The following is a 27993-nucleotide window of genomic DNA, read 5'->3' as shown; positions in this document are numbered from 1 at the left end:
CTGTGTTTTGCTTTTCTACTTTCATTTCTTTCATAACTTTGCTGCTGTGAAATGTAAATTTCTCCACTGCGAGACTAATAAAGGCAAATCCAATCCAATCCAATCCAATTATTATTATTATTGTATCTACCGCGGTCAAGGATGACGCTTCGTACTGATGTCACAACGTTTATTGTGAAACACTTGGAACACCTGCGATTGGCTTCTCCAAATCGGAACTCTCTGAAGCCATTGTTTTGATTCTGGAGCAAGGCAGTTTGTGAAGAGGTATCCTGGCGTGACGTCACGAACATATCTCCCCATATTCGAGCTCATTTGTGGCAGTTTTGGGACACTTTGTCATTTTTATTGGTGTTTCGCATTTCACTAAAAATATCAGCCTGCATGTTTTGGGTATTTTAGATGCTATAAAACGTTTTTTTTCTGATGTCCGTTAGGAAACAAAAAAATGGTGTCGGTTGTCCTTTAAATATTATTTATTCTGCCCAAAACAATCGCGTAATCACAAAGGGCAATTTTTAATAAATGTCTGTGTATTTATGCGTGCATCCATTCATCCACCCCTTACTTTGCGTGTATCAATTCACAGTAGCCACCTATTCCCCATCCATCTCAAACCTATCCGTCCTCCCATTTATCCTCCAAACATGACACCTTGAGATGGCATTCCATCTTGATTTGGGTGCTCATTCGAGCCAGTGGACTCCATTTGTGGAGTTTGCACATTGTCTTCATGCCCATGTGGGTTTCTTCAGGTACTCCGGTTTCCTACTACATTTCAATAACATGCGGGGTAGGTTAATGGAACACTTAAAATTATCTCTCAGTGTGAGTGTGAAAAAATAATAAAAAGTTCCTTCACATTATAAAATAACTCTTTGTCTCAAATACCCTCTTGAATTGACCTGTTTGAATTGAATATTTTATTTTGAATACTTTTTGTGGGGGCGGAGAGTATGAAACAGTTTAATGGCATTGCCATAATTTCAATAGAAGAAGACTCAACTAGTAAGTCAAGGTTGCCGCTGTACCCCTCACAGTGCGGTCAGATGATCTTGTTGTCACTGTTGTCATGGTGACATTCCGCCGTTACATTTTTGTACAACTCGTGGTCTTCATCTGACATTTCTTGTACTGTGACATGATGATCCCCACGTTCCCGTTTGGGGGTGGTGTAAAGGTGATTGGGAGGGTGGGCTGGGGTGGCCATGAGCTTCCACACATCTCTTTTGAACTCTTTGGGGATGTCATATTCGGAGGGCGGGGTTCGCGGGGGCTGTGAGTCTTCAACTTGCGGCTCGTTGTAAATGTGAACTGCTTTCTTGTAGAGTGGTGCCGTGGCATGGTCCTCCAGGCCCTCGGCGCAAAGGCAGGTCGGGTTTAGCATCACCTCAGAATATTCCTGCTCACTGGGGGGCAGCGTGCAAGGTGGCGTGCATGGTGCTGGAAAGGACAGCTGTGAGTACATGGAATCCATGGACGACTGATCGGGGCTGGAGGGGCAGCAATTCACAGAGGCCATGCCCCGGCTGTCATCCAACGTCAACCCGCTGACCCCCACCACTGTCTTCGCCAAAGCCACCTGACACACCAATCAGCAGCAAATCTCAACATCAATATTATCATGTCGCATGATGATGTCATGTTGTGTCATCAAATTATGACACGTCCTGACCTTAGTGGCCGAGGATGCCCAGTTGTGCCATTGTGGCGTGGGCGGTAAAGGCGGCAGGTTAACCTTCCGTAAGCGGTCCTGCATCATGGGCAAGCCTCTTGATGTTTGAATGGCGCGTTGAGTGCTAATGGCTGCTTCAACTACATGTAACAGAGAGTGGCCTTCTTTGGTGTCAAACTCAAAATTGCCTTCACCAGATGCACAACGACGACCTGCCTCCATGGAGAAACAACTCTGAAACACACACGCGCACACACACAAATACAAACTAAGGATGCATCGATACATTGTGTGTGTGTGTGTGTGTGTGTGTGTGCTCGTGGTTGTAACCTTGTCCCTCCCAAAGCGGCGAAGAAATTTGTATGGCCAGGACATCAGTGTAACACCTTGACTGTCCAGCAGGTGGAGGGCATCCACACTGGCTCTGAGAACGCCATCGCCCTTTAAACTGCAACGTTGTGATGACGCAGTCCTACGCACATGCACCCGGAAGTCTCGCCCTACACACACACACACACACACACACACACACACACACACACACACACACACACACACACACACACACACACACACACACACACACACACACACACACACACACACACACACACACACACACACACACACACTTTCAGTCAGATGTCGACTTCCTGTCTGAGTTGCTCATTTCCTGAGTGATGTTTTCAGTGTAAATCCTCAGACACTTATTGGCAGCCACAGAAAAAAGAAACCTGGGAGCGCTACAAATTCTTATTTTTGCATGGGTAGTATCCTATTCGATTCTATGCAAACGACGACCTCCATGTTTAGTAGATGTGTACTGATTGTAGAAATGGTTTGGAAGGTGCCTTGGAAGAACACTTTATAGCCACCTTTAGTCGACCAAACTTCAAGAAACAATATTATCCACATTTTTAAATTTACAAGAGGTTGTTTTATTACTGACAGTGGCGTTTTAGGTGTTCAATTACTTGACATGTTCCCGTGTGTACTTCAGCCTTCATCAGAGTGTTCACTGGAGCTGATGAAGGTGGGAGTACACACCGAAACATGTCAAGTAATTGAACACCGAAAACTCAACTGTCTGTAATAAAAGAACCTGTTGTAAATTAGATAATAATGAGACAGTATTAATTTAACACAACTACTACGCAAAATATAAACCATAGTTCTTGAGCGCAGGAACATTTATACCAACAGGGCATCATAAAACAGTCATTTAAAAATTTTGTAAGAAACTTTTTCTTTTGCTCTTCTCAATGGATTGAAAACAAGGAAAGTAATAAATGTTCAAAGGCAATTTAAATTTTTTGTTTCCCTGGAATCAGAAAAACGTTTTATAGCATCTAAAATAGCCAAAACGCGCAGGCTGATATTTTTAGTCAAATGAAAAACACCAATAAAAATGACTTAAAGTGTGCTAAAACTGCAACAAATTGAGCTGCGAATTGTGGATTTTCAGAAAGTCCTGCCCCCAGTTCGTGACGTCACGCCAAGATATCATGCCTTGCTCGAGAAAAAGATGCTTTCTTGTTACTCATTCAGTTATGAATATGATTCAAATAGTTCTGAAGAGGAAAGCATAAATGTTTGCAATCGATTAAAGGAGTCCTCCCATATCAATTCGAGCAATCAATGATAGCAATGTAGCACCCAGAAAATGCACAAGATGGCACCCAAGCTCCGTTGGAAATGTGCTGATTTGTCTGCTGGGAATTTGTGTCAGCGAATATCAAATAGTTGTCTTAGTGCAACACACAAGGATTCACCATCACATTATTTGTGTGTTTTCCTTCTAATTTCACCATCAACACGAAGTTTTCAGACCAAACAAAGTACCGCAAAATGCATTGTGTGTCGCTTTCTCGGTCAGGGCCGTTCCAAACGTCACGTGGGGATCGTCATCAACTGGAAAACAAGACTTCGAGTCTCAAAACGTAAAATATAGCTATATGCGGGGGAATCTTTGTAAAATACGCTCAGTAGAAGTCATTCGAAGTGATTTTACAAATTATGGACACAACTCGTGCGGGGGCGTCGGTTGACCTTTAAAGGACAACCGACACCATTTTTTTGTTTCCTAACTGACGTCAGAAAAACGTTTACAGCCTCTAAAATACCCAAGAAACGCAAGCCGATATTTTTAGTCAAATGCAAAACACCAATAAAAATAACTTCAAATGTCCCAAAACTGCGACAAAATGAGCTCAGAAATGGCGAGATTCAGAAAGTCCCGCCCCCTTGTTGATGACGTCACGCCAGGATACACCGTCACAAACTGCCCTGCTCGAGAATCAAAACAATGGCTTCAGAGAGTTCAGATTCGGAGAAGATGCTTTCTTGTTACTCATCCAGTTATGAATATGATTCAAATAGTTCTGAAGAGGAAAGCATAAATGTTTGCAATCGATTAAAGAAGTCCTTCCGTATTAATTCGAGCCGTCTGGACTCCAATGTAGCGTCCCAGAAAATGCACTAGATGCAGCACAAGCTCTGTTGGAAATGGGCTGATTGGTCTGCTGGGAATTTGTGTCAATTTAACACCTTCTTTTTTACCGCAATTGCTAGTCTTGGTGCGACACACAACGATTCACCATGGCGTTATTTATGTAGTTTTCCTTCTAATTTCGCGATCAACCTGGTGTTTTCAGATGAAAAAACGTGCCCAAAATGCATTGTGTGTCGCTTTGTCGGTCAGGGGCGTTCCCTACATGATGTTACTTAGGGGATCGTCATCAACTCGAGAACAAGATTTCCTGTCTTAAAATGTAAAATACAGCTTTATGTGGTGGAATCTTTGTAAATTGTGCCCTGTAGCAGTCATTTGAAGTGATTTTACAAATTATGGACGCAACTTGTCTGGAGGTGTCGGTTGTCCTTTAAAGGTATGTTTCCACAGAAATACAGATGCAAACACAACAGTAGTCTTGTTGCACCAAGACTACTATTTGATACTAGCTGACAAATTTCCAGCGGAGCTTGGGTGCCATTTTGTGCATTTTCTAGGACGCATTGCAGTCCAGACGCCTCAAAATGACACGGAAGGACTTCTTTAATCGATTGCAAACATTTATGTTTGCAATATGTATGAACTATTTGAATCATACTCATAACTGGATGACTAACAAGAAAGCATCTTCTCCGAATCTGAAACCATTGTTTTGATTCTCGAGCAAGGCAAGATGTCTTGGCATGACGTCACGAACAAGGGGGCGGGACCTTCTGAAACTGAAACTTTCTGAGGTCATTTTGAAGTAGTTTTGGGACACTTTAAGTCATTTTTATTGGTGTTTTTCATTTGACTAAAATATCAACCTGCTTGTTTTGAGTATTTTACATGCGATAAAACGTTTTTTTTTCTGATGTCAGTTAGGAAACCAAAAAAAATGGTGTCGGTTGTCCTTTAAATCTGCAATATTTGTCCTTGCATAATGACACCCGTTTGGAAAAGTTTAGAATTCATTTGAAACATTGCTGTCCTTTTCTACTGAAGCTGCTAATGTGCAGTAAAAATATTTTAGACCAGGGGTGTCAAAGTCATTTTTTGCCGCGGGCCACATTGTAGTTATGGTTTCCTCTAGAGGGCCGTTATGAATTTGGGGAACCCATTAGAATGTTTAAATCCCTTCAAATATTACATATAGAGCACACAGCAAATTAATGAATAACTCGTTTTCAAATCTGAAGTCAAGAATAATGACTTTTATTGTGGTTGACATCCAAAAATATGAAATTTTGGCTCAGATTTTAGCAATCATCATGGAATTTAACAAATATGATTTGCTTTCGCGGGCCGAAAAAAATGATGTGGCGGGCCGGATTTGGCCCGCGGGCCTTGACTTTGACACCTGTGTTTTAGACAAATACATTCAAATGCACACGCAAGGACGTTCGAACTTCTTTTCCTTTCGGCTTTTCCCTTCAAGGGGTCGCCACAGCGAATCAGTGTCATCCATTTTCAGAGGTTTGATTCGCATGTTTGTTTTGGCATTTGACAATAAAGCTGACTTTGACTTTGACTAAGCTTTTACGTCATTTGCCTTTCCTGACACAACCCTCTGTATTTATCCGGGCTTGGGCCCGGCACAATAAGACACAGGGTTGTGTCCCCTTGTGGCTACAGAACAAGCAACTGTATGAACTTCATAAAGATGAAGATGTTGAGTAAAAGGCTCCCAAACACAAAATGGTCATCGGCAAAGCAACATTCAAAAAGCAAAACTATACTCACCATTTGATGAGAATGCTCTTATCTGACCTTGAAATGGGCATCTCTTTCCCTAATCCCAATTAAAAGTGTATTCAAACTCAATTGAACGACCTTTAAAATTCCAAATGGATTTTGACGGGTGCAAAGGCGCGGCCGTTCCACCAGAGGGAGCCTAATTGCAATGAGCTGAAAGTCGACGCCCTCACCAAGTCTAAGGGGCGCAATGCTGCACCGTGACCACCAGAGGTTCTGAGGGAACTACATTCAGGCCTTCAGACATGTACAGTAAAGTCCCGTTATATCGATATCGGATATATCGATAGTCCCGGTTATATCGATACTATTTCTATGCACGCACGGAGAAAATTACATGCAAACAGGGTCGGATATATCGATAGTCCCGGTTATATCGATATTTTTTCGGACTCCCTTGAATATCGATATAACGAAACTTTACTGTATATACATACAGTACCAGTGACGTGCAGTTAGGGGAGGCATTGAGGCCGTGCCTCACCTGTCATGGAAATATCAAATGAAAAAATAAATTAAACAGTTATATTTATTGAGTGATTTATACTTTAAAGTTCTTTTCCATTTAACTTCACTATTTTTGGATTTTTTTTCAAAATCGCTGAATTTTCACATTTACCATTCAAATACTATGTCGAGACAAGCGGTGAGGCAGCAGCCGGCTGAGCCACACCATGGATTGCGCAATGACTATACTAACTGTGCTGGCGTGCTCTGCAGTGAGACCGCATTGCTGTCCCTCTGCATATCGATATTAAAGTGTTCAAACACTTTTAGTATATGAACTACATTTCTACAGTTTAGCTGTTGTATATAATGTCGAGTCACTTTACATTATAAACACTGTACTACAATGTTTATTTTATTTTAATCAAAACTGTGTGCATCGGTGAGGCACACAGTTCTCCTGCCTCATGACAGGGGGCGCTGGTGATTACAGAGATTCTTCTTGCGCCTCCTCGGCTGCAGAATAATAGAATTAGTGAGAGCAAGCTACAGTAAACAGTTCCACGAGCATCAGTGGAATGGCAAACATTTTTGGTCCTTGCTGTGGACTGGCAGATGCACTACAAATCAGAGAGCTGCCTTCCAAGGGTGAAGCTCCGGGGGAAAAAAGAACCTTCAGGGTGGAGATGCTGCGGGATGTTGGAACTGATTTGAAAATACAGTGATACCTTGGCTTATGAACTTAATTGGTTCCCAGAAAGTGTGTGTAAGGTGAAATGTGTGTCTTCCATCCAGTCAACCATCCAGTCTTATTTTCAGAATGGAGCATTACCTATCTAAATTGAAACAAATAGAGAGACTTTTAAAACTGAAGAAAGATAAGGAAGGCTTCTACAAAGAAGGTATAGATGCCTTTCTTCAGAAGGAGCGCCACAGGGACTTCATTTATAAGTAAAAGTAACACGATAATGTTTTTTTTAATTCCTTTTTCTTTGCTACAGTTTATATAAAGAATGCTGACATGACATTTTAAACAAAACACGTTAATTGTTGCCAATGAAATGTTGAAAAAGCTACTCTGTAGAGTTCATGTTTGTAAATCTGACTGTGATGACGTCAGTGCCTCACCAGCCATGAACCTCACCGCACGTCACTGTACAGTACATTATCAAAAAGAATATTACTTGAGGAATTAATAGATGGAAGGGAGAAGTAAGACCTGAATCAACCCAGCTTGGGTTATGACAGATTTTTTTTTACCATGCGATTATTATTTTTGCTGCTAAAAAAAGGTACACAATTAGACATGATCACCATGCAGCCCAGATAAATATGTCAGGAGAGTTTTTCTGTCTTTCACAAAATAGTTAAAGTACCTTAGTTAAACCAATGTGATGCATGCACGAGCATCAGTGGAATGGCAAACATTTTTGGTCCTTGCTGTGGACTGGCAGATGCACTACAAATCAGAGAGCTGCCTTCCAAGGGTGAAGCTCCGGGGGAAAAAAGAACCTTCAGGGTGGAGATGCTGCGGGATGTTGGAACTGATTTGAAAATACAGTGATACCTTGGCTTATGAACTTAATTGGTTCCCAGAAAGTGTGTGTAAGGTGAAATGTGTGTCTTCCAAACATTAATTTCCCATAGAAAACCATTAAAATGAGAATAACCTGTTCCCGGGTCCCCATAAAACATAATTTCATACTAAATAAGCCTTAAAACTACACAAAATAAACCTCATTTTATGTATAATAAATGTGCTATGGTACAGTATAATAAAGTCGTTTTATTTACTTCTCTTTCTGTGTAATGAAAGTCCGGTTAGGCATCTTTTTCCAAAAAAGGCCGGTTTCATCAGCATTAAACACTTGATGAGGAACGTAGCCTTCTTCTTCCACCATCTTGAGGAATGATTCCTTGTAAGCTTTGACAGCCTTATCGTCAGAACTGGCTGCCTCACCATGACGAATGACACTATGAATCTCTGTATGACACTTAAAGTTCTCGAACCATCCGTGCAGAGCCTTGAAATCATCAATGGATGACGAACTTCCCGGTTGCCTCTTGACAATATCCGAGTGAAGTTGCCGTGCTTTCTCGGCGATAATTTTACCCAGTTACTCATCAATTGTGTTCTGTTTAGCTGAGTTGATTGCTTTTTGCATCAAGTGTCTCAAGGAGCTCTGGTTGTACATCTTGGAAGTTGTGATATTGCAACGGCAACAATGTAGGCAGACACACTAGAAACTTCATTAATAGCTGGTTCCCTTGCTTGTCTTTTCTCTTCAAATTGTACAGATGGCTTGTACGGGTTATTTGTGGAGCCTGGTTGATGGGATATTTTAATCTTGCAGTCTACACTCTGCCTTTGAACTATCAATAAAGTTGAAACGAGTCCAAATTTCACTGCGTTTTCTATCAATTTCACCTTTTCACGTTTGTTTTTTCCTTGTAGTGCTATCAAGCTCTGTCGTCTCCCTTTCCTGTTTCATGTGCTCACTGTGCTTCTGTTTCCCTAACCCTTCCTATTTGCACATTTTATTAGCCTTCATTTGGTACCACTTTCAATGCTATAGCATCAACTTCTGGAAAGCTACAATGAAAGTAAGGACATGACATTACATGGCTCTTGAGGCAGGCATAGCCAAGGTCCAAGATCACAATAACTGGTATATTTATCTAATTTGGAACCTTGGAGAATGGGAACAATATCAGTTTCCATATGTTTGAAGAAAAAGGTCAATTTTGAAGCGGTCTATTGTCCTCTGTGGGCAACACAGTGCTTCTCGTAATCATGAATGACTCGCAGCCACAGGCTTCTAGTTTCTGGAACAGAATCTTTTGGTGAGGTGTTTTTCAGGTTTTTTTTCTTTCCAACCATATCCACAAATCACGTGTGTAGTGATATGTGCAAATCGTATTTGCTTGTTCAACTCGTGACACCTGGTTATAGACCAAATGCAGCATGTCGAAATGCGAGTCAGTCGTACGAGAGTCTACGAGAGGCTCACATGTCAATTGCCTTCTCCCTCCAACCAAGACGGCAGTCCTAATTAAGAACCTCAACTCTCTCCAGAAGTTGTATCATTTACCGAACCCGCTTTCACAAAGCAACACAACGTGTACTCCTAAATGTACAGTGTGCGGATGTATAGGTTAGTTAGAACTATACGTCTGGTTCTTTTATGTATGCAAAGTATGGTTGTGGTGCTCCTCATGTTTGTGAAATGTTTCTATGCTGTGGATGTAGTTAACTCAGTTATGCTTGTTTGAAGATTTGTTTAATGAACTCCACATTTGCCTTCAACCACAACAAATGTTGGCTTGACTGTCTGGAGAACTCATTTCCTGTTGCATGTTTTTTGCTTTAATGTACTGGAGCTGCTTGGCATGCTTTGAGGTTCAGCCCCCCCCCCTTCTCTCTATCTGTCTCTCTGTTTCTCTCTCTCTCTCACACACACACACACACACACACACACACACACACACACACACACACACACACACACACACACACACACACACACATTCACTTGCATGCACACATGCAGTCGTACCTGGGTTTGTGGTGGAGCTGTACAAAGTGTTGTCCTCCATCCCTTCTTGTTCTCTCCCTTTATCTTGTTTTTGGTGTTCTCTGCTTTGCAAGGGCTCCTCCCAGCTCACCTGCACGCAGCCAATCACAATCACAACCAGAATATCAGAATATTGACAATGATAAGCCACCCATCAGCCACCCATCCATTTTTCAGACTGCTTTATCCTCATTGGGGTTGCAGGGGGCACCAGAGCCTATCCCAGCATTCTTCGGGCACCAGGCTCTGATGCTTAGAGCCCTCTCTATTTGCAGCTCTCTCTAGCCACTGATAAAACTTTTGGAGATCAGCCACTTCAGTTATGGTTCGGTGGTGCATCCCGTGTAAGGATGGTCTTCTCCAGCACCTCACCCTCTATTCCCCATTGTCTGAGACATTCTCTGAGTACATCATCCGTTGGAGCCTTCTTTTTGATGTATTCATGGAGCTTGGATGTTTCATCATGGCGAGTGGCTCTCACACTCACTAGACCCCGGCCTCCTTCCTGACAGCTTGGGTACAGTCTCAGGGTGCTGGATTTGGGATGGAACCATCCATGCATGGTTCGGAGCTTTTGGGTCTTAACATCCGTGGTCTGAATCTCTTCCTTTGGCCACCTTATTATTCCTGCAGCGTATCTATCTGATCACGGGCAGGGCATAGCTGTTTATTGCCTGGGTCTTGTACTTGCCATTGAGCTGGCTTTTTAGGACTTGTCTCACCTGCTGGAGGTATTAGGCCGTAGCCACTTTCTTTGTTGGTAGTTCAAGGTTGCCATTGGCTTGTAGTAAACCGAGGTACTTGTAGCTGTTTTCAATATCTGCTATTGTTTCTGCAGGGAGTGCTACCCCTTCAGTGTGGACTACCTTGCCCCTTTTAGTCACCATCCAACTACATTTCTCTCGCAAGAATGACATCCTGATGTCACTGCTGTAAATCCTGGTTGTGCGGATCAGGGAGTCTATGTCCCTTTCGCTCTTAGTATACCACTCTATGTCATCCATTTAGAGGAGGTGACTGATCGTGGCTCCATTTCTGAGGCAGTATCCATTGCCTGTCTTGCAATTACTTGGCTGAGAGGGTTCAGTCCGATACAGAACAGCAGGGGAGAGAGTGCATCACCTTGCCATATGCCACAATTGATGGTCACTTGCCATTGGCTTCAAGTATGGTTTTCCACATCCTCATTGAGTTTGCAGTGAAGGCTCTTAGGGTCCTGTTGACCTTATACAACTCCATGCATTCAGTGATACATGTGTGTGGCATCGAGTCATAGGCTTTCTTGTAATCAGTCCAGGCTGAGCACAGATTGGTATGTCGGAACCTGAAGTCTTGTGTGACTGTTCTGTCAACCAGCAGCTGATGTTTGGCACCAATAGTTTCTCTACCAATGCCTTGCTGTGCTTCGCTCATGTTTCGATCCATGTGTCCACTTATCTTAGCCACAATTATGCCTGACATGAGCTTCCATGGTGTACAGTGTGGCTGAGTGTTGGATGGAACTGCACCGTTTGAGGGATCCTTCATGATCAGGATTGTTCACCCTTTGGTTAGCCATCGTGGATGAGTCCCATCCATCAGCACCCATGCACTGTGAGGGGCTAATCAGTCGACCACCGTGCAGTCAAAATAAAATCAATGTAAATAAAAGTACAGTAAAGTCTCGTTATATCGATATCCAAGGGAGTCCGAAAAAATATCGATATAACCGGGACTATCGATATATCCGACCCTGTTGGCATGTAATTTTCTCCGTGCGTGCATAGAAATAGTATCGATATAACCGGGACTATCGATATATCCGATATCGATATAACGAGACTTTACTGTATTTAATATTGCCTTGCTTTATCTTTGCTAGATTTTCTTAAGAAAGACAAATTGCAAAAATGAATCTTAAGAGAGAGCAAGTAGTTTTTTACAGCACGAGAGGTGACTACGAGTTGAAAATATGGATTATTTGAAGAACCTCATGGCAGTCCGTTAGGTTGTGCAGAGGTTTTGAGTTCAAATGCGACTTTGGCCTCCCTGTCTGGAGTTTACCTGTACTCCTGTGGATTTTCTATGGGCCCTCCGTTTTCCTCCCACATTCCAAAAACATGCATGATTGAACACTCCTAATTGTCCCTAGGTATCGGTGTGAGTGTGAATGGTTGTGGCAACCCCGCCTACTGCTCCAAGACAGCTCAAGCACTGCCCGCGACCCCAGTGAGAATAAAGTTGTTTGGAAAATGAATGATAGTATTATAATGAATTCAATTGATTGATTTCCAAAGGGAAAATAAAACGACCTCGATTCACGAGAATGCCTAGCATGGAGCAGTGCCATACGTCAAACACTACATCTGCACAAATCAGGATGCTCTTGTACGCTCTCTATGAAAGTAAAGCCCAAAAACATCTGGTTCTATTCATTCCTGTCTGGCAACCAATTTAGGACGTCCGCCGCCTAGTGCCTGAAGACGGCTAGGATTGGCTCCTGCACGCACCGTGACCCTCGTGAGGATAAAGCGGTCAGGAAGATGAAAGAATGAATGTAAGTCTCATTTCAATAGGATTTTGGTACTGGCATATGTGGAATTACGGATGTGTGCGTACGGGAAAGGCAAGCTGGCACAGTGTTGTGGACCATTCGTTGATGTGGTCAGCGCGAGCTGCCAGCACCACAACCTTATCAACAGTCTCCAGTAGGAAGGGGGCAGAATCAGCCGGACACGCCTCCACATGGACGGTGGTACTCACACGAACCAAGTCGGACAGACGGATCACCTGAAGGCAGAACAACGGACAATGTGATTGCGTTTTTCTATGATGAGGGGCGCTTCACTGTGACAGACAGACTGTTAGACAGACCTTAGTGTGTTTGCGTCTGCTTCTTTGCTTCTTCTCACCACTGCTGCCTTCTTTAATTTCCCACAATTCCAGACGGGAAATGGAAGAAGAACTTTCCCCAAACAGTACACACCACATACTTTTCCATTTCTGCACATACATACGCACGCAGACACACACGCACATACATAAAACACACACACACACGCATGCAAGCAAGCACATAGGCACACACACACACACACACACACACACACACACACACACACACACACACACACACACACACACACACACACACACACACACACACACACACACACACACACACACACACACACACACACACACACACACACACGCAAACACACACATGCAAACATACACTTCTGTAAGATAACAGTAACCGTAGTGCACTGTACCACTTTGCATCGCTTTCTCGCTTCCATGTTTGTTTGGTTGCAGGGTTCTTGTTTTAATGTTTGCATCTGCCAGACGCAAACTTAATTTGTGTTGACTTTCAAGTTTCCCGCAGATCTTAATTCTTAGCCTTGTTGGCACCTTTAGTGTTTGTTGAATAAGTATAATAATAATCCATTTAACTTCTAAGCGCCTTTCAAAACTCTCAAGGTCACCCCTCGAAGTCACCAGTCTCAAAGAATGGTCAATCTGTTGTTTCATATTGTACAAAAAAATCAGCTCATAGTCTCGCCACAAAAGTAAAATCATTTCAAATGGCAACTTGATGACTTTAACTCTTTCATGCACCGTGGATGCTGATAACATGATAAGCAGCCCACTGCAGTAACCGTTGTTCCTAAAAGGGTGAAGAAAAATGAAAAGAAGTAAAGAACAAATTATGATACTCAACAACAGCTCCTTTTGACCAAACATAGCAAAAAATATGGAATCACTCAATACCAAGGGGGGAAAATGTGGACTCACTTTGTAAATTCGTATTGCCAAAACTAAACACCTGCATCACATTAGAGCTGCTCGTGAGTTAAACAGGAATGAGCACACCTTGAAGCACTGTTGCACCAAGTGGACTGACATGAATCAAGGCCCTCAACATGACAGATGTCAGTTGAAATAAAGAGACCACTATCAAAAGTCTTTACAAAAATGTTTGCTCCAGAATTTAGACACAAACTGAACAAACAAAGACACCCCATGGCAAGGTTCTTAAATCATGAATGCTGGTAGACAAAGGAAGACATCAAAGTGCCAAGACAGAAATCTTAAGTCTTAAAAAAACTGAAAATGCACACCAAACAAAATAGCAAAAAATGGTAAGGTTTTTTGGGCGAATTACCAGTGACGTGCGGTGAGGATCATGGCTGGTGAGGCACTGACGTCATCACAGTCAGATTTACTAACATGAACTCTACAGAGTAGCTTAATCACCATTTGATTGGCAACAGTTAACGTGTTTTGTGTAAAATGTCATGTCAGCATTCTTTATATAAACTGCGGCATAGAAAAAAAGATTATCGTGTTACCTTTACTTATAAATGAAGCCCATGCGCTGCTCCTTCTGAAGAAAGGCATTGATACCTTCTTTGTAGAAAGAAGCCTTCCTTATCTTTCTTCAGTTTTAAAAGTCTCTCTATTTCAATTTAAATGTGTAATCCTCCATTCTTCGATGAGAAGGTTTCTTCAGCCGTCATCTGTACAAATTTGAAGGTTTCGGACGTTTCGCCTCCTATCCAAGAGGCTTCGTCAGCGAACTAAAGTCTGACTGGTCGTATCGGCCCTATTTATATATCCCTAATGTCCAGCCATGGCGGCGCCGGACATAGCTATGATAGGTCTCTACTCTCAGGTTGGGGGGAGCAGAGGACCACTCCCTGTGACCCCACTGATTGTTCCTACATTCCTGACTAACTTTGGGAGAGACATCCTTCTGCTGGTATGTAACGTAGAAAAGGCCACCTTCAAATTAGCTGACTTAAAGAACCACCTCAGATTCAATCTTAGATGTAGACAGAGACGGACAATTCCTAAATGATTGAAGCAAGCACCCCTGGAACCCGGATACTTAGCCGATAAAATGCAACAAAATTATACTAGGAAAATACTAAATTTGCGAATTAGGAGACTTAACATAGAGATAAAAAACAAACAGTCAGAAATAGAAACTTATTATCAGCGATTACAAACTAAACTTACCCACAAAATCTATCAGGAAGTATGTGAATTTACTAAATCCGGATATATGAGGCTCCACAGCAAAACCAAAGAGAGACAAAAGGGTAAATTTCAAAAATTACTTTTACTGAAACAATCCCAGCTACTGGTAAACACGCGAAAAATTAGGAATGAGCAGATTTCAAGGGAGAATTGGATCAAAAATTTGTCAGACAGAGATCTCTCAGAGACAGAAAAGGCGGTACTAACCAAAGGTTTAAATTTCTCAGTGACTCCTACAATAGATTACGTCACAGCTACTGAATCGGCTATTAAAAATAACAAACTTTCCTATGCAGAGGCAGATGATCTACGCATTAAAATATCAGCCCTTCTCAGTAGTGCCAAACTACCTCCGTCCAACATAACATTAGAAGAGAGAAAGGCGTTAACTACTCTACAAAAACACAAAAATATTACTATTTTGCCAGCAGACAAGGGTAGGTGTACAGTGCTTCTCAACACATTGGATTATGAAGACAAAATATATAGGTTAATCAGTGATTCTAACACTTATGAGCAACTAAAAAGGGACCCTTCCAATAGATACAAGAAAGAAATGATAGACTGTTTCCAAAAGTTAGAGAAAGGAAAACATATAGACAAACAGATGTATTTTAGATTATACCTGGGAGAGGCCACGCCATGTATCTATGGCCTGCCAAAAATACATAAAGAAGGGTTCCCCCTCAGACCCATTGTTTATAGCATTGACTCCTCTACATACAATGTAGCCAAATATTTAAAAACTATCTTAGCTCCGTTGGTTGGTAACGCAGAATATCACGTAGAGAACACCACAGGGTTTGTAGAGAGGATCAAAGACCTCATATTGGAACCCGAGGAAACTTTGCCATCATACGATGTGACTTCTCTCTTTACGTCTGTCCCAACCCCAGCAGCAGTCTCCGTGGTGAGGACGAGACTGCTGGCAGACGTTTCTCTGCATGAAAGAACCAAACTTAAAGCGGATCACATCTGCAAATTATTGGAAATCTGCCTTAATACTACGGATTTTCAATTTCGGGAGAAATTTTAAAAACAAATTCACGGTTGTGATATGGGCTCACCAGTTTCACCCATAGTGGCTAATCTGTACATGGAAGAGATGGGGAAACAGGCCCTCACATCCTTCCCGGGGACAAATCCTAGACACTGGTTTAGATATGTGGATGATACTTTTGTCATAATTAAAAAACAAGAAATTCAATCCTTCACAGATCACCTCAACTCTGTAGACATTAACATTAAATTTACTCGTGAGGACATTAAAGAGAACCAACTAGCCTTCTTGGATTGTAAAGTAATTATAAAAGAGGACAGAGCGCTAAAAACAGAAGTCTTTAGGAAGGCTACGCACACTGACCAATACTTACTTTTTGACTCTAACCACCCTTTACAACACAAATTAGGAGTTATCAGAACCCTACAGCATAGGGCTAAACTAATACCAACTATCTTTGAAGGTAGAGAAAAGGAGTCAAAACATATCAGGCGAGCATTCACTAACTGTGGGTACCCTCAGTGGTCATTCAACAAATGTCAGTAAGAAAGAATAGGGAATGAAACCAATAATTCTCAAGATACAAAAAGGAGAGGAGTAGCAGTACCTTACATTGCAGGAGTTTCTGAAAAATTACAAAGAGTCCTTTGGCAACACAAAATTCCTACTTATTTCAAACCGATAAACACGTTAAGGCAAAAATTAGTGCATCCAAAAGATAGGCTACCAAATGAAAAACAAAGTAATGTAGTTTACTCCATACATTGTAAGAATGAAAATTGTAAAGAGCAGTACATTGGGGAGACTCAACAAATTCTCAAAAAAAGACTTTATCAACATGTGGGCCTCAATCGGCAGTACATTTGCACCTAAAAGCTAGCAACCACTCATTTGACGACAATGAGGTTAAAATCTTAGCGAAAGAACATAGATGGTTTGAAAGGGGGGTAAAAGAAGCGATTCTTATAAAACAACAAAATCCTTCATTAAACCGGTCTGGTGGGGTGAGGTTCAATTTGGATCGTTCATACAATAGCCTGCTTAAGCAACACAGGTTAGGCAACATTTGTAATGCTGATGAGGTGATACCGGTGGGAGTGGGGGAAATGGGCCAGTCGTTAGTCAGGAATGTAGGAACAATCAGTGGGGCCACAGGGAGTGGTCCTCTGCTCCCCCCCAACCTGAGAGTAGGAACCTATCATAGCTGTGTCCGGCGCCGCCATGTCTGGACATTAGGGATATATAAATAGGGCCGACACGACCAGTCAGACTTTAGTTCGCTGACGAAGCCTCTTGGATAGGAGGCGAAACGTCCGAAACCTTCAAATTTGTACAGATGACGGCTGAAGAAACCTTCTCATCGATGGACCACTCCTGTACGACTGAGAGCTTACACAGACGAATCCTCCATTCTGAAAATAAGTCCAAGCAACACAAAAAAATGACTGGATGGTTACACTTAACTTGCTAACTGCTTACTGTAGCTTGCACTCACTAATTCTATTATTCTGCAGCCAAGGAGGCGCAAGAAGAATCTCTGTAATCACCAGCGCCCCCTGTCATAAGGCAGGAGAACTGTGTGCCTCACCTAATCACACAGTTTTGATAAAAATAAAATAAATTAACACTGTAGTACAGTGTTTTAATGTAAAGTGACTCTACATTGTATATACCAGCTAAACTGTAGAAATTTAGTTCATATACTAAGTCTTTGAACACTTTAATAGCGATATGCAGAAGGACAGCAATGGGGTCTCACTGCAGAGCAAGCCATCAGTTAGCATAGTGATTGCGCAATCCATGGTGAGGCTCAGCCGGCTGCTGCCTCATCGCTCGTCTCTACTTAGTATTTGAATGGTAAATGTGAAAATTCTGCGATTTTGAAAAGAAAAATCCAAAAATGGTGAAGTTAAATGGAAAAGAACTTTAAAGTACAAATTACTAAATAAATATAACTTTAATTTATTTTTTCATTCGTATTTCCATGACGACAGGTGAGGCACGGCCTCACTTGCCTCCCCTGACTGCACGTCACTGCGATTTACATAGAAAAAAGCTCAACAAAATCCACAACCAAGATCTAGACGGAAAAAAGGTGACGAAGAGCTTTCCAAAAACCCATCAAATCTCAATTTAGGCAGTTGGAAGGAGAAGGTATTTTTATTAAGCGGCATTTTAACTCATTCACTGCTATCATTCCCAAATTTTTTCGGGAATTGAAACTATGACGTGAGCGCCATTTCAAAATTTGTTTGGGAATTGAAACTATGACGTGAGCGCCATTTCAAAATTTGTTCGGGTTTTGGTTTTTATTGCGGTGGGAAGTGGGGGGTGGGCGTGCCGATAAAGCGCTGGTCAGACTTCTGGCAATGTTTTTTTCCTTTCCACAAGGCATTTGCCTTCCGTAAAGCTGCACCTCACATTACTCCAGACCAGACATCGGCAACCCGCGGAGCCGCATGTGGCTCTTTCACCCCCCTGCTGCGGCTCCCTGCGGCTTTAGAAAATAAATGAGTATTTAATTTAACGTATATTATTTTAGTTCGTTCATTTTTAAAATGTAATTCTAAATTTGAAGATTATGGTGATTATAAATAATACAAAATAAAACGTATTCAATTTTTTTCTCGCTCATTATATACGTCACAACCATCGACAGTGGACGTATATCCGGTCACAACCGCCAAATTGCGCACGATTTCTTGAATTTTTCGACCCCCAGGTAGGCCAACTATGGATAAATCTAAGAAAAGAAAAGTGTTCAAAGAAAACAGAACGTTTAATGATACGTGGGCAGATTTGTTCGCCTTCACTGCTGAGACGGGTTTACCGGTATGCTTAATATGTAATGAGAAGTTAGCAAACAACAAAAAGTCAAATGTCGCAAGACGTTTCCAGAACAAACACACAGCCTTTGCTCAAAAATATCCGGATGGAGATGAGAGAAAAAGAGCCATTTCGGAAGGCTGATCAGAGCAAAAATCATTTTATGAAGTGGATGAAATCTACAAATTCAGCTACATATGCTAGTTTTGTGGCCGCTCAGGAAATAGTCAGGCACGGGAAGCCGTTCACAGACTGAGAATATATAAAAGAATCATTCATTAAGATGTCAGAACATCTATTCACAGACTTTAAAAACAACAGTGAAATTGTGCAGAAAATCAGGGACATGCCCCTCTCTGCCCCTCATTAAAAACAGACATCGCTCACGCCTGACAGACGACAGCTTACAGTCCTGTGTGAAGATGAAGGTAAAGTCATACAGCCCTGATGTGCAGAGGCTGTGCGCTGAGGTGCAGGAGCAGAAATCACATTAACCAGGTGATAAATATTGTATTTGCCATTTTGCAAATATTCTTTTTTTTTTTCAAATAGACATTGAGTATTATATTTGAAAGTAATCTTCAACCCAACGTCTTTTTTTCGCCGTTTAAAATGTTTTTGTTGCGTGCAGAAATGTAATTTCGCTTCTCTCTAACAGTTCATTGATTCATAAATGCAACACACTATAGATTGTTTATGCATATATAAAAGGAAAAATCGACGATGAAAAGATGCAGTGTTGTCTTCATTTTAAATGTCAAAAGGATTTTGTGGCTCCCAGTGTTTTCTTTTCTGTGGGAAATGGTTCCAAATGGCTCTTTGAGTCGTAAAGGTTGCCGACCCCTGCTCCAGACCCATATAAGTTAAAGGACAACCGCCATCCTTTTTTTGTTTCCTAACTGACATCAGAAACACTTTTATTGCATCTGAAATACCCAAAACATGCAAGCTGATATTTTTAGTCAAACGCAAAACACACATTAAAAATGACTCAAGCATGAACTTTTTTATCTGATGACAAAAGAGAGTCTAAGGTTTCTAACGTTGCATTGAATGTTTATATAGTACTAAAAGTCAATACATATTTGGTGGTTCCTGGAATTTGAGTCAAAATGACAAAAACCCTGGCACCGGAGTGGACACATTTTAACACCTATGGCAGTGAATGACTTAATTTGACTCCCAGAAGGATAGTTAAAGAATGTAAGTACTGTATCACATTTTCTCAAGATGTCACCCATTGGAACTCGGCAATAGGAAAGCTTACACACACACACACACACACACACACACACACACACACACACACACACACACACACACACACACACACACACACACACACATGCACACACGCACTCTCACATACACACACACATACATACATGCGCGCAAACACACGCACGCACAAATGCACATGCGCGCACACACACACACACACACACACACACACACACACACACACACACACTCGTACACATATTAGTTGCGTTTGCCAGACATCATCGAGACGAGGCACAGGCCAATGCCAAAGTCCAAGAACAACAAAAGCAGTCACCAGACTGAGTATTCAAAAGGAAGAAATACCCAACCAGTTTGTTTCAACATTTTTGATCAAATGGTGAGTATATGAAAGAGAGATAAAATTCAAATTATAAACACTCAATCATCACCCTTCAAAAATCACACTTAGGCTAAGTGCTTTTACACTTATCCATAGCACACAACGAACAAGTGACTGGTTACCCATCAACATCAGGGCACACAAAGACAGAAAGATGCCTTCAAATTACCAATCACACCAGTGAAAAAAAATGATTCAACTAACATTGTAAGAAATGGAAAAAAATAGTGAGCACAAAAATCCACAGTTGGGATTCAAACCTGGAATCTCAAGCGACGGAAGGAGAAAAGTCAACCTCAAGATTATCGTTAAGATGTCACTCCAAACAAACAATTCGCTGTCAATGATTGGAAATAACGATAAGCATGTTCAAAATGGATGGATTTTTATTGTTTCCATGTTAGCAATAGCTTTGAGTTAGCACATGTTACCTTTCCAAACCTGTGATGTTGCAAGTAAACGTTTCCTTCTTTTTTTACGTCCTCATCCATCCTCACAGGTCGAACTCGTTGTCGCCTTTATCCACTTAAACTTGTCTTTTTGTGTATTTCGTGTGTTTGTTTGTGCTGACGTTTCTGGCCTGAACTTCCTGTTCTGGTGTCCTCAATGTCACTTCTTCTCTTGCGTTATCCACTTGACGCCTCTGCAGACACTTCCTGTCATATGCTTCTTAAAACACACACAAACCGGGTGTTGTACACAAACTGATATTCATCTTCTTTTTTGGGTTTAAAGCAATAGGGCACTGCTGTTATAACTTCAGCATGTAACAATTGCTTTATTTAGATTTAGTTCCGTCATGTTTTATGTCACTGCCATTTGATGCGCAAGCGACCAATCACGTTGTCGTTCGAAATACAAATTAGCATCTCATTTATCCTTATCTATATTTGTACTTTGATAGTACCGGTATATCTTTCCCAATGCAAACTATGAGAGCTTCCAAAAAATCATGATCCAGGGGGAGACACGTCATCAATAGAGGTCATGGTCGTAGTCCATGGCATCACTCAGCTGTTTGATGACGGACACTTGATTGGCCAAGTAGGCTGACAGCTCCTCTGAAGCAAAATCACATGATCAAAGAGAGAATGTGTCATTGTGTGACCAATCAAAGAGCATAACAGTGGTCTATCAATCAGAAGAAAGCAATGAATCAAGCAGCAAACGTCTAGCCATATGCCAAATCAAAAGTGAGCATGGAATGAAGCGACCAATTTGACGATAGTGTGTCAGGCGTGTCAATCGAGCAACCAATCTGAATGAAACAAAACATGCAACCATTGGGCAACATTTTTTGATAACCAATCAGAAAAGAGCATCAAATAAGTATCCAACCAGTAAAAAGTACCGAATCAATGAAATGACAACCAAAAAAAAGAGGGCATTGAGTCAGCATGGAGTCAAAGGTGGAGAGCGGTGAATAGAGCAACCAATCACAAGTGAGCAGCTAATTTGCATCCAGCCAGGAGAGCATGTCCATTATGCCACCAATAAAACTTTATCAAGCAATTCATCAGTTGACAACAATTATTTGAACAACTAATCGGATGAGCGCATTGAGCCATGCGAAGCCATCAGAAGTAAGCATCTAATGAAGTGACCAATCAATATGTTCATGTAATCACACAACCAACGAAAAGTGAGCAATTATTTAAAGGACAACCGATGCCTCTGGACAAGTTGTGTCCATAATTGTAAAATCATGTCAAATGACTTCTACTGAGCGTATTTTACAAAGATTCCACCGCATATAGCTATATTTTACGTTTTAAGACTCGCGCTAAATATTGAGGAAGTCTTGTTTTCGAGTTGGTGACGATTCCTGACATGACGTCACGTCAGGAATGGCCCTGACCCGAGAAAGGGACACACAATGCATTTTGGGTACTTTGTTTGGTCTGAAAACATCATGTTGATCTGTGTTGATGGCGAAATTAGAAGGAAAACACATAAAAAAAATCTTGTGCATTTTCTGTGCCCTACATTGGAGTCCAGACACCTCAAAATGAGACAGAATTACTACTTTAATCGATTGCAAACATTTATGCTGCCCTCTTCAGAGCTATTTGAATCATATTCATAACTGGATGAGTAACAAGAACGCATCTTCTCCGAATCTGAAGCCATTGTTTTGATTCTCGAGCAAGGCAAGACGTTCTGGCATGATGTCACGAACAAGGGGGCGGGACCTTTTGAAACTCACCATTTCTGAGGTCATTTTGAAGTAGTTTTGGGACACTTTGTCATTTTTATTTGTGTTTTGCATTTGACTAAAAACATCAGCCTGCGTGTTTTGGGTATTTTAGATGCAAAAAAAAACGTTTTTCTGATGTCAGTTAGGAAACAAAAAAATGGTGTCGGTTGTCCTTTAAATATTCCATAAGTAGCATTTAACTGTACATGACCAATCAAATCAAACCATGTCACATAACGAATCAGAGTCCATTTTCTAAGGCAATCATTTATGATAGCAGCTTATTAAATGAACATTCAGAAAGATGAGTCGCATGACTAACAAGAATTAATTTTGAAGGTATTTCATTCCGAGGAAAGCAATAACCATATCACGAATCAGAAGCGTGTGTTATTAAGGGAGCATTCAGAAGAGGGAACTGAATGATGCGACCGCTCATCAGAGACACCTCACCTGCTGGCAGGACCCCCAGTGCAGCCGAGGCGGAGGAAGACCCGAGGCTGTTACGGGCGATGCAGTGATAGGTTCCCGAGTCCTGAGGCTCCGCTCCTTCAATCTGCAGCCAACTCGAAAGCTCGAACTGCAGAGGACCGCCGCGACTCTAGAAACACAAATGATGGAAGACAAGCCCAAATTTGTTCCTCGCTTCCGTGCCACATGCAAAGCTAAATTAATTCATTCACTGCAGGACGATGTGCAAAAATGTGTCCACTCCAGTGCCAGGGTTTTTGTCATTTTTATTCAAATTGCAGGACCCACAGAATATTGAGTGTTAGAACTACATAAACATTCAATGCAGCGTAAGAAAACTTAGTCTCTCTTCTTTCATCAGAATAAAAAGTTAATTCCTAAATTATATGGGTCTGGAGTTATGAGGACGGCTGTGCGCAACACAATGCAATACATAGATATTGGTTACACTTTAACAACAGCTGAGACTGGTATAAAGCGCTAACATTGAAAAAAAGGGAAATGCTGCCCCCACCCCCATGGAATGGAAAAAAACATTGCCAGAGGTCTTACCAGTGCTTTATCGGCACCCCCGCAGAGAAAAACCAAAATCCGAACAAATTCGGGATTGAGGCTCCACGTCATATTTTCAATTCCCGAATAAATTCAGGGATGGCAGTGAATGAGTTAATATTCCTGCCGCATTTTATGCTACACTTAGCTAACTTTTCAGTGTTTTTTCCTAGTCTTCATGCTAAACTAGGTTAACGTTTCCATCATTTTTTCCGATTCTCATGCTACACTTGGCTAGCACCTCACTGTTTGGTTTTGTTTATACAACATAATACAATACTATAGCACTTTAACAACAGCTGAAGCTGTAACAAAGCGCTTAACATGGACAACTATCGTATACTGTACAGTTATCCGGTCACTGTAAAGTGACTGTGAGTTTTGAAAGGCTCTTATAAGTTAAATGTATTATTAATACAGGAAATAAAGCAGTCACAAATATGGTAGAAAGCACCAGGGGGTAAAACTAAGATCAAGTCTGAATCATACGGAGTCAAATGCCAGAGTACAAGTGATTTAGTTCAGTTTTGTCAGGTCATGCACACACCACACCTGCACAGAGATGTGCGGGTCATCTCCAGGCAGGATGACATTGTCATGGTCGTCTCCTCCGTCCCTGTTGGGTTTGTCGCCACGGCCTCGTTTGTCCTTGCGCCATTCCACTGCCGCCATAGGGAAAGCGAAGACCTCGCACAGGAAAACGAGATGGCTACCGCTCCCGTTCACTTGACTTTTAGGGCCCACTTTGATGACTGGAACTGAGGTGAGGGAGAAGGTTCGAGTGTCAGTAGAAATGTGTGTGTGTATTGGTATTACTAGTCTTGTGAGGACCACTAACATTTTATACCATACAGGTGAGGACATTTTTGACACGTGAGGACCTTTTGGCCAGTCCTCACAAGTTTTTCATTCGAAAGGCTTCTAGGTGGTCTATATATGCATCTGTTAAAGTTTCAGATAGGGCCTCACAAATTCACCCAAAAAGATTTGTTGGTGTGTATTTTCATTTCGCTTGGATACACACACTTTTTACTCACTGTGTGCTTTTATGTGTGTGTGGTTAATGAGAGGAAAACTTTAATACCACAAAAAGTAAAATGATATTTTAACCAAATTCCCTACAGGGTTGAGGACTTTCAATGTACCCATTAAGAAACCTCACTCCTGCTGTTATTTCAGTTTGAAGTCCACTTTTTATGTATTTGTTTTTAAATAAGTATAGTTTTGATTTTAAGAAGTAAGTTTAAAGAAGTGGGAAATGGGGTGACATTTAGTGTTCAGATGAAGCCAGTGGTGGGCCGTCAGGGCCAGCAAGGCCTTCTCTGCTGGCCTAACATAATCAGACATCATTATCATAATTATAATAAAAGTCAATTTCATTAAAAAACGTATTTTTTCTAAATATATACAGTAAAGTCTCGTTATATCGATATTCAAGGGAGTCCGAAAAAATATCGATATAACCGGGACTATCGATATATCCGACCCTGTTTGCATGTAATTTTCTCCGTGCGTGCATAGAAATAGTATCGATATAACCGGGACTATCGATATATCCGATATCGATATAACGATACTTTACTGTATAGAATTATTCTACATACTGTTTTCTTGATGTTCTCTTATATCCATTTGGTTATGCTCCTTTCAGTGTTGTAGTTTTAGGTCAGAGTTTTTAATCCAATCAGAATTCAGCTAGTTTGTGTCGCCAGGCTGTATGAAATCTGACCGATGCCTTCAGAATCAACAGTGAGGGCGTCTGTGCGCTGTACATGAACGGGCACATGTAGTTGATATACAGTTGTGGTAGCCAATCAGATCATGAGCTGGCACAGTAAGGCCAGCTAGAGGGCCTCGCGTTGAACAGGACGTACGCGTCCTGTGATTGGATGCTCACTTTACCTCAGCAGCGCTATGCAAATCAACCAAGCTGACAACAGATCAGACCCGGAAACTTTTGCAGAAAAACCAAGTATATCTACTTGCTTTTTTAACCCACAATGGCTGAAGGAGAGGATAACTCGCTGTCGCATGTAGGTAAGCCTATTCTCAAGAACAAATGAACAAGATTTGTTTACTTTTATTTTCAACAAATAGTTCGTTTTGTGAACGTCTTGTTGTTTTTCTTATATTAAACTGACATTTTGTAATTTAGCGTAAAATCTTGTTAAAGATTGCATATTCTTGGTGGACTTCATAAAACCTTGTGGACAAACGATTTTAAATTTCCTTTTATTTTTAAGTGTTTGCAGTATGTTCTAATTGCTGATGCAGATTTAGACGATTAAGGTGATGCCACGCCCAGTACTGCGTGCGTGTGCTTTTGTAAATGATATCTCCAACCGTTGTGTCATAAATTATGGTATTATGAGGGATATTTGTTCAAGTCGGACTATAGGACTTCACTGAAGGCTTCGGTGTGAAATGCACGGACCGCCACTGGATGTAGCACTAGTTTTTCTCTCAACTTATCAGCAATGGTGGTCCTCACTCCTTTCTGGAGTGATCCGGACCTCACAAAAGCATTGAAACAGGAATGTCTGTGTGTGTGCGTGTGTGTTTGTGTGTGTGTGTGTGTGTGTGTGTGTGCGTGTGCGTATGCTTGTGTGTGCGCGCGTGCAGGCGTGTTAATTTGTTGTTCTGAGTGTGTAAGTGTGACTTTGAGTGGGTTTGTGTGACAATATGTATGTGTGGGGTGTGTACAGTCCGACATACCAGTCTTGCATGGCCCCCGCCTCGTGGTGTGCAGTTTGGGGTCCGAGAATGCAGCGACTTTGAAGTGGCACACGTTTGCGTATGTCACTCCGTCACTGCCGCACACCGCCTCGCGCTCCTCGCAAACGCAAAATTGCTCCTCATCATCTTCATCCTCATCTTCCTTCTCATGGCTCTGTCCCCATCCAGCGGGTCGTGGGTCCGCTTGGCATCGAAGTCCATCCCCGCACAGTCCAAAATGGACGTTGGTGCGTCCCGGGTCGCAGGATTGCCCCTCCAAATTGGCGCATTCCGAGCAGCAGCCACAGCGATCCGTGACCACACCGGCGCGGCAGCTGCGCGTCGTGGGGCACAGGTCAGCTTGGCACGGACCGCATCCCGGTGGAGGAGGCGCCCCGTAGATGACGACGGCGGGCGTCGGGCCTGACGGTTGGTTGTCAAGAGACCGGCATGGACGCGGGTTCGGACAGAGAACCAGGAGGAACATCACAACCGGTAGAAACATAACTGTGATGCTTCGCGAACACTGCCGTACAAAAAGTACTCTCTGAGGCCGTTATGACAGACAAAATGCCAGAAGATAAAAAAAGTTACGCTTTTCTTTTTCTTAAGTTGAAAACAGCTGAGCCGCTCGCGCTCTTCCAGATGCATGTGTGTCAAGACATCCTAATAATTCAAGCACTTCCCGTTTGTCCCTTTAGAGCAAAGGCTCAGTCGGAAGTGTATTTTGGATTCCCCTGCTCGTTATTTTGATGTCGTTTTTAAAAAGACCTATAATGCTAAGACAATACAAAGCCACCAAAGAACAAAGTATAAACTTTTTCTGTAGCTTGTGTCATAGACTTTGTTTTCACATTTGTGTGTCACCCCCCCCCCCCCCACACCACATGCTTATAGTAATCATACATTTAATTATAAGCGCTTTTCAAAACTCTCAATGTCACTCTAAGTCACAGGATAAGTTTCTCTGTGGGTGAGTAGCGGCAGCCACACGCGCCAGCGTTCACTCAACCCGGAAGTAACTCAAATAGATAGAAAGCTAGCTAGCAGATAGCTAATAATAATAATACATTGTATTTCTAAGCGCCTTTCAAAACTCTCAAGGTCACTTTACAGTCACACGATATATTTTTTTTGCGGGTGAGCAGCGGCAGCCACACGCGCCAGCGTTCACTCGGCCCGGAAGTAGCTCAAATAGAAATCTAGCTAGCTAGCTAATATATAGCTCATAATAATACGTATTTTTAAGTGCCTTTCAAAACTCTAAAGGTCACTTTAGTCACAGGATACATTTTTTTTGTGGGTGAGCAGCGGCAGCCACACACGCCAGCGTTCACTGGACCTGGAAGTAACTCAAATAGATAGAAAGCTAGCTAGCTAATAGATAGTTAATAGCTTGCTATACACCCATAGAGCTAATAGATAGCCAGCTAGATATCTAATAGCAAATAGCTAGCTAGCCAGAGAGTTAGCTGGATAGCTCGATGAATAAAAAGTGAAGAAAGGAAAAAAGAAATACGGATAAACTTAAGAGAAATGACAAAAAAGCTAAATGGCACGAAAGAAAGTGGAGCCAAAGAGGGAAAAAAGAAAAAAAAAGGCACATTGAACAGCGCAACAAAATGGCCGCTGTGGGAAAA

General features: G+C 41.8%; 2 protein-coding genes across 5 annotated transcripts; both read right to left on the bottom strand.

Moving 5' to 3' along the window:
• Positions 1-218: 218 nt before the first annotated feature.
• On the bottom strand, positions 219-21047 carry LOC148894594 (docking protein 2-like). 4 transcript variants are annotated; one of them, XM_089002704.1, is made up of 7 exons: positions 20850-21046; positions 12797-12925; positions 12542-12712; positions 9926-10034; positions 2006-2175; positions 1676-1909; positions 221-1582 (listed from the first exon to the last, which is right to left on the bottom strand). In XM_089002704.1, exons 1-7 carry the CDS (start codon positions 20907-20909, stop codon positions 1046-1048), a joined length of 1410 nt encoding a protein of 469 aa, XP_088858830.1. In that variant the 5' UTR covers positions 20910-21046; the 3' UTR covers positions 221-1045. The 4 variants fall into 4 exon arrangements, with proteins under 4 accessions (XP_088858833.1, XP_088858830.1, XP_088858832.1 ...); XM_089002706.1 differs by lacking the exon at positions 20850-21046 and adding an exon at positions 20679-20843; XM_089002707.1 differs by lacking the exon at positions 12797-12925 and having other exon boundaries at positions 219-1582; positions 20850-21047.
• A 141-nt stretch (positions 21048-21188) lies between these two features.
• LOC148894593 (kazal-type serine protease inhibitor domain-containing protein 1-like) lies at positions 21189-27032 on the bottom strand. The gene is made up of 4 exons (XM_089002708.1): positions 26354-27032; positions 24191-24396; positions 23069-23216; positions 21189-21479 (listed from the first exon to the last, which is right to left on the bottom strand). Exons 1-4 carry the CDS (start codon positions 26856-26858, stop codon positions 21394-21396), a joined length of 945 nt encoding a protein of 314 aa, XP_088858834.1. The 5' UTR covers positions 26859-27032; the 3' UTR covers positions 21189-21393.
• Positions 27033-27993: the final 961 nt, after the last annotated feature.

Source organism: Hippocampus bargibanti, linkage group LG08, assembly GCF_051943395.1.
Source record: "Hippocampus bargibanti isolate YZ-2025 linkage group LG08, ASM5194339v1, whole genome shotgun sequence".
Lineage (NCBI taxonomy): Eukaryota > Metazoa > Chordata > Actinopteri > Syngnathiformes > Syngnathidae > Hippocampus > Hippocampus bargibanti.
Note: the sequence above shows the minus strand (reverse complement) of the source record. Positions and strands in the feature narration are given on the sequence as shown.